The sequence below is a fragment of the Eimeria maxima genome, genomic scaffold (assembly GCF_000499605.1).
Source record: "Eimeria maxima Weybridge genomic scaffold, Emw_scaff103, whole genome shotgun sequence".
Taxonomy (NCBI): Eukaryota; Apicomplexa; class Conoidasida; order Eucoccidiorida; family Eimeriidae; genus Eimeria; species Eimeria maxima.
The window spans coordinates 1-7,500 of NW_013563370.1; the positions used below are offsets into that span (position 1 = coordinate 1).

The 7,500-nt window shown below is 41.2% G+C and overlaps 2 protein-coding genes across 2 annotated transcripts; both read left to right on the plus strand.

Moving 5' to 3' along the window:
• Positions 1-2,814: 2,814 nt before the first annotated feature.
• EMWEY_00013770 (hypothetical protein) lies at positions 2,815-4,359 on the plus strand (the record flags this gene model as incomplete). The annotated part of the gene is made up of 2 exons (XM_013477199.1): positions 2,815-2,817; positions 3,577-4,359. The coding sequence occupies 2 exons, from the start codon at positions 2,815-2,817 to the stop codon at positions 4,357-4,359; spliced, it is 786 nt and encodes a 261-aa protein (XP_013332653.1).
• Positions 4,360-5,061: 702 nt separating this feature from the next.
• Positions 5,062-5,271, plus strand: EMWEY_00013780 (hypothetical protein; the record flags this gene model as incomplete). Its single annotated transcript, XM_013477200.1, has 1 exon — positions 5,062-5,271. One exon carries the CDS (start codon positions 5,062-5,064, stop codon positions 5,269-5,271), a length of 210 nt encoding a protein of 69 aa, XP_013332654.1.
• Positions 5,272-7,500: the final 2,229 nt, after the last annotated feature.

Sequence of the window (7,500 nt, forward strand, 5' to 3'; positions counted from 1 at the left end):
TATATATATATATATATATGAGACGGATATAAGAAGTAGAGGAAGAAAGAAGAAGAATGCTCTTTCTTTCTCTCCTTCAATCGGTAAAAGATAAGATACTCACTACTAATTAGTATCTTATTTATATCTATTGCATGCATGCATGCATGCATGCATGCATGCATGCGTGCATGTATACATTTTATGCATCCATTGTATGCATGAATACATGCATGCAAGATTAATATGTATGCATGCATGCATGTATGCATGCAATCAGCTTCTTTTCTCCCTCCTGTTCTTCTTGCATAATTATCATTAATATTATTTAATTATATTTATCTGCAAGGGTTTTCTTCCCTAAAAAAAAGAACGAATTCCTTCATCTCCTCGATCCACTGATTAGGGTTTAGGGTTTAGGGTTTAGGGTTTCGGATGTTAGGTCTTGGGTTTGGGATGTAGGGTTTAGGGTTTGGCGCGAAGGATTGAGGGTTTCGGCTGAAGGGTTTAGGGTTTCGTGTGTACGGTCTTGGGTTGTGGGTGTAGGGTTTAGGGTTTGTGGTGTAGGGTCTAGTGTTGGGGGTAAAGGGCTTAATATTGGGGATGGAGGGCCTAGGGTTTGGGGTATAGGGATGAATATTGGGGATGGAGGGTTTAGGGTTTGCGTTGTAGGGCTTAGTGTAGGGTTTGGGGTTCGGGGTGCAGGGCTTAGTACCGGAGGGTTTGGGTCTTGGAGTGCAGGGTTTAGGGTTTGGGGTATAGAGCTTGGGGGTTGGGGTGCAAGGTTTAGTGTGGGGGGTCTAGGGTTTAGGGTTTGAGGCGAAGGGTTTGGTGTTTCGTGTATAGGGTTTAGTGTTTCGTGTATAGGGTTTAGTGTTTGGTCTTTCGTGTTTGGGGTTTCGAGCTCCGTGTTGAGGGTTTCAGGTTTAGGGTTTAGGGTTTCGGGTTTAGGGTTTAGGGTTTCAGGTTTCGTGTTTAGGTATTGTGGATTAATGTTTGGGGCTGCTGGCTCAGGGTTTAGGGTTTGCGAATTAGAGGTTAGGGTTTGTGGATTTGGGTTGAGGGTTTGGGGTTTAGGGTCTTGGTATTGCGAATTAGGGTTTACATTTCCTTGTGTAGTTATTAGTATTGGTGGACGAGGGTTTAGGGGTCCTGGTCTAGGGATTATTACTTTTACATTAGGGTTTTGGTTTCGTGGCTTAGGGAGTATGAGTTGTGAATTAGGGTTTACGGTTGCTGGTCTATGGACTACGATTTGTGGATTAGGGTTTAGGGTTCCAGGCCTAGGGAGTATTATTTGTAGTCTAGGGTTTCGGGTTGCTGGCTGATCCGGCTTAGAGGTGAGGGTTTGTGCATTAGGGTCTGGGGTTTGTAGATTAGGGCGTGGGGTTTGTAGGTTAGGGTTGGGGGTTGAGCTTTGTCGATTAGGGTTTAGTTTTCCTAGTCTAGCGAATACGGCTTGTATATTAGGGTTTGCGGTTATTGGTATACGTTGTGGGGTTTGTGAAGTAGGGTTTGGTGTTTGTGGATTAGGGTTTGGCGTTTGTGGGTTAGGGTTTAGGTTTCCTGGAGTAGAGGTTAGGGTTTGTGAAATAGGGTTTGGGGTTTCTGGTTTAGGGGTTTGGGTTTGTGTATTAGGGTTTGTTGTTTGTGCATTAGTGTTTGTGGTTTGTGTATTAGGGTTTGCTGTTTGTGCATTAGTGTTTGTGGTTTGTGTATTAGTGTTTGTGGTTTGTGTATTAGTGTTTGTGGTTTGTGTATTAGTGTTTGTGGTTTGTGTATTAGTGTTTGTGGTTTGTGATTTAGGGTTTAGGGTTTGTGCATTCATAACATTATTATAATTTATAGGATTAGTAACATTAACAAATGAACTATAAATAGTAGGTGGTTTTTTATGTACAGTAATGATTTTTTTTTCTTTAATAAGACTTTTTCTCCATTGATTAAGAGCTTTCCTCCATGGCCTCCATTGTTCAGCCCTAAATTTAGAGGAAGGAGGAGGGTCTAATAATAATGCTTCCTTAAGACCAATAACCATAAGCATAGGTGGCCTTCTTCCTTGTCTATAATAATGTAGTGCAACATGGAGTGTACGTGCAACTTCAACATTTTTAACACATCTGTCACTAAGCCATTGACCCCCCTTAGGTATATAACGAACATTTTTTATTCTATCTACTAAGGAAGGCCACCATGTATCTTTTTGTACTCTTTCTCCTAATACTGACGAGGCACAGAATAATCCATCTAATACAAGAAATACAGTACCTAATGTATCTATTGCCCACATAGCTTGCCCTCTACGGTACCATGTAGTCATCTGTGTAGTTGCATACCCACATAGACGCTCTGTATGCGTAAGTAATTCCTCTACATCCATGGCGGACATTAAGGATCTCCTCATTAGATCAAAACTTCTTGCTAGTGCAGCAACACCATTCTTATGAGAGGGAGGAAGCTGTAGGGTTAATTGCATATTGAATAATCTCCCTCTTTCTGCTTTTGGATAAGAAGGAAGACGATAAAAAGGATGCAACTCTAATAACTCCTCCGTCATACCATCACGTAATAAATACTCTAACCAACCAAAGTAAGATAACACGGTGTCATCTGTAGGTAGATCAGGCTCCTCTATAGGCTGCAGCAAATCATCACAAGCAGCACCATATGCATCTGCAGCAAATGTGCAGAAAAAGTAATAAATACGCAGAAATAGGGAATGTGCAAAAACTGTATAAAATGTGCAACAGCAGCAGCTGCAGCAGCAAATGTGCAGCAGCAACTAGTGCAGCAGCAGAGTTCTTTTTCAGTGGAAAACACTCATCACCACTTGCCATGGTAAAGACAGAGTAAACCCTAAACCCTAAATACATACTCCTGCTGTTGCTGCAGCAAGTGCTGCAAATGGCGGCAGGGTTTTGCTGCAGTTGTTGCTGCACTGCATGCAAGTTAAGCGCATGCACTTATTGCATGCAAATTATTTGCATAAATGCGCATACATGCATGAAGGAGCACTGACCTGTTCAGGTTCTGCCGACTCCGGAGATTCCGGAGCTTCCTGCTGCTGCTGCTGCTGCTGTTGTTGTTGCAACGCAGCTGCAGCTGCAGCAGGATCAGAAGAAGGAGAAGGAGTAGAGGCAGCAGCATCAGGAGGCATAGCAGGACGAGGAGGTAAGGGAGGAAGAGAACGACGACGAGAAGTAATAGGAGCAGCAGAATTAGGAGGAGGAAAATAATTAAAAAGAGGAAAAGAAGCAGCATGAGGAGTAGGAGGAGGAAGAGAAGAAGGAGAAACAAGATTATTATTAATATTATTATTTATATAATGAGGAGGAAGAGAAGGACTCATAACTTGCTGCTGAGAATTAAGAGGATGTACTATAGATTGATGAACAAGAAGAGAAGCAGAATTAGAAGGAGAAACAGAATTAGCAGGAGAGAGTGCAGGAGAGAGAGAATTAGGAGGAAGAGAATTAGAAGCAGGAATAGAGTGAGAAAGGGAAGGATGTTGAATATATTGAGGATATTGAGGATGAGTCTGTTGTTGAGGATGAGAAGTCTGGTTCAATTGTTGAATTTGTTGAGGATGTTGATTAGGATGTTGAAGTTGGAGAGGATGCTGTTGTTGATTCATTAGCTGAAAAAGTTGAACTTGTTGAACTTGTTGAGGATGTTGAACTTGTTGAGGATGTTGAACTTGTTGAGGATGTTGAACTTGTTGCGCTTGTTGTTGAACTTGTTGAACTTGAACTTGTTGAGGATGCTGAACTTGCTGTTGAACTTGTTCAACTTGTTGAGCTTGTTGAACTTGTTGAACTTGTTGAGGATGTTGAACTTGTTGAGGATGCTGAATTTGTTGAGGATGTTGAAGATGTTGAGGATGTTGAACTTGCTGAAGTTGTTGAAATTGTTGAGGATGCTGAGGATGTTGAACTTGTTGAGGATGTTGAGGATGTTGAACTTGTTGAACGTGTTGAACTTGTTGAACTTGATTTAGTTGTTGAGGATGTTGAGGATGTTGAACTTGTTGAGGATGTTGAACTTGTTGTTGAACTTGTTGTACTTGATTCAGTTGTTGAGGATGTTGAACTTGTTGAACTTGTTGAACTTGTTGAGGATGTTGAGGATGTTGAATCTGTTGAGGATGTTGAGTCTGTTGAGGATGTTGAGTCTGTTGAGGATGTTGAATTTGTTGTTGAACTTGTTGTTGATCTTGTTGTTGAAATTGTTGAAATTGTTGAAATTGTTGAAATTGTTGAAATTGTTGAAATTGTTGAAATTGTTGGGTCTGTTGAGGATGTTGAAGTTGCTGTTGAGTTTGAATCTGCGTTTGTTGTTGTTGTTGAATTGAATTCGAAATCGGCTGAAAATGAGAATTAAATTGATGCTGATTTGGATGAAGTTGATGGTGAGGCTGAGGCTGAGACTGAGGCTGGTGCTGATTTGGCTGAGGCTGAGACTGAGGCTGAGACTGATTTGGATGATGAGAGAGAGGCTGAGACTGATTAGAAGGAGGAGGCTGAGGCTGAGGTTGCTGAGGAGTAGGCTGAGTAGAAGATAGATGAGCATTATATTGATGCTGAGGATGATTAGGAGGAAGAGATTGATTAGCATGATGATGGGGAGGAAGAGAATGAGGATAAGGAGGAGGAGGTTTATTAGGATGATAAGGATGAGGAAGATGAGAGGTATAAGGAAGAGGAACAGAAGGATGATGATGATGAAGAAATTGAGGAGGATGAGAAGAAGAAGCAGGTTGAGTCTGATGAGGAAGAGGATGAGGAGTCTGTTGATTAGGATGAGTATAAGGAAAAGAAGGAGAATAAGAAAAAGTCTCAGGGGGCATAGGAGGACCAACATGAGCAGAAGGAGAAGCAGCAGCAGCAGCAGCAGGGGGAGCAGGATGATTAAAGGAGGAAGGAGAATAAAACGAATCAGCAGGAGCATAAGAAGGAGTAGATAAGACAGAAGAAGAAGGAGACGGAGGAGAATATGATGCTAATAATGCAGTAAAAGAGAAGGCAGGATCAGAAGGAGAAAGGGGAAAGGACATAGAGGGAGAAGAAGAAGAAGGAAAATAAGATGAAGAAGGAAGAGAAGATTGAGGAGGAACAGAAGATTGAGGAGGATCAGAAGAAGCAGGAGGAACAGAAGAAGCAGGAGGAGCAGAAGAAGCAGGAGGAACAGATGCAGCAGGAGGAACAGATGCAGCAGGAGGAACAGAAGAAGCAGGAGGAACAGAAGAAGCAGGAGGAACAGAGGAAGCACGAGGAACAGAAGAATCAGAAATAACAGAAGAACTAAGAGCAGCAGAAGACATAAGAGGAATTACAGGAGAAGGAAGAGAAGGATTAATGAAATCAGTAGAAGACGAAAAGGTAGGAGGATTAGAAGAAATAGGAGAAGAAGAGCAAGCAGAAGACGAAGGAGGAGAACAAAAAGACGGAGGAGGAGAAGAAATAATAGCAGAAGGAGAAGAAGCAGTCGAAGATATATGAGAAGGAGAAGAAGGAACATGAGAAAAAGCATGAGGAGAAGCAGAAGTAGTAGAAGAGGAAGTATGAAGAGGAGAAGCAGCAGGAACATCGAGTGGGGAAGCAGCAGAAACATATTGGGGAGAAGAAGAAACATGAACTGCTGCAGGAGAAGGAGAAGAAGCATCAATAGAAGGAAGAGGAGTGTCCCTTTTTAACGATTCAATAATAGCTGCAATTGTTTTATCCTTTGAATATCTTGTGGCTGCATTCTCCATTTCTTTTGGCGATTTCTTTCCTCTACGCTGCAGAAGGCAGAAGGAAACAAACAAAAGCAGCAAAACAAGAAGATGTAATTGTTTTATTCCCTAAGGAAAAGCTAAACATGAACAAAATGTATTCTTTTTCTTTACCAGAAGAGGAAAAAAAGGGAATAGCTTTGTTGTACGCTAACAGAAAAGAAGCTCACAGGATTATCTGAATTATTCTTATACTGCATGATTTTGGTTTCTTCAGAAGAATCTTCTTCTTGTGATTCTTTATCACTTTCTTCTTCTTCTTCATCTTCGTCTTCATCTTTCTTCTTGTAATGCCATCGAGGATCTCGAGAACTTGCGAGCTGCCTATACACCTCATTGGATGTGTTTTCCTTGCCCCTTGCAGGAAAGCGGCGAGGAGGGGAGGGTTCAGGAGTTTTTTTTTTGCCTGTTTTTTCTTCTACTTCAGGAAAAAATACATCTGGATATTTTGCTTGTACTTCAGATAATATTGTATCAATAAAAGAATCAAGAGCAGGATCAAGAGGGGAAGCAGGGAGTAACGACAGATTATCTTCCCCTTTTGGTGATTCACGCGTGGATCGTTTAGGGGAAACCTCGGGGATTTCCTTGTCTTCCTTCCTTCTTTTTTGACAAATTTGTCTCTTCTTTCCTTCTATATCAGTTAAGGGTTCTTTAGGCCCAAATATTGGAGAAGAAGAAGAAGAATAAGAAGAAGAAGGAGTGGGTATACTACTCCCTATAGGAGAAGATGATGCAGTATTGTCTGCATGCGTACTCGTTGCGGCACCAGGAGAAGAAAGAACAACAGACGCAAGTTGAATAACAACGGCCTGTCGGTCATCTGAATTACCTTCTTCTTCTGCTGTTGCAGCAGCAGCAGTTGTTTCTGCTGCTGTTGTTGTATTATTCGTATTATTTACAGATGTATTATCACAGTTATTTTTCCCCCACATCGGGGCAAGACTACGAGGGGAAGAAGACGCATGCACAATTTTCTTTTTTATAGACATATGGCATAAATACATAATAAACAAAACAGCAGAAATAGTAATTATAGGTGCAACAAGAGAAAAAGCCTTATGAGTTCGAGCGGTAAAGTAGGGGGGCCTGGTGCCTCCTCTTCTCCCTTGTGCATCTTGATGACTGCTGGGGTCATTCTTGCCGTCTCTGGGCAAAAAAGAACTATCTGATGAAGAACCATTTGCAGAAAAAGGTATTGATGGTAAAGAAGCCTTTTTATTCATAAGAAAAGGCTCCATGAAGAGGATGATCATGGACCGTCACGATGATCACACACATCAGACACTACAGGTGTCACCGCTGTAACCGAAGGTAAATGGACATTAAAAACAACAGAAAATACATTAAAAAAACAGAGTTTCAGCAAACTACACAGAAAATTAATTAAAAAGTCAACCAAGAACACAAACAGAGAGTTTCTTGCATCTCCCTCAGCAACAGAAGCCTGCGACATCATTGCACGGCCCTTCGCGCCTGGGCTATAAGTAGGCAAGATGTGAAATTCAACTTCATCTATTAAAAGGCAAATAATTAAGTAATTAAAAGTAAATTATGTAATTAATTAAAGAATTTTTATTCGTTTTCTTTTGGTATGCTGCAGGGACACCAGAAAAATATGCTAACCTATGCGCGAGACCGCATGAGAGCGACGACTTGGCAGATACACATAACATTAGCATCAAAAGACGGAGGAGAAAAACACCCAAATGACAAATAGTAATCATTAATTGTTAATTAATTATATA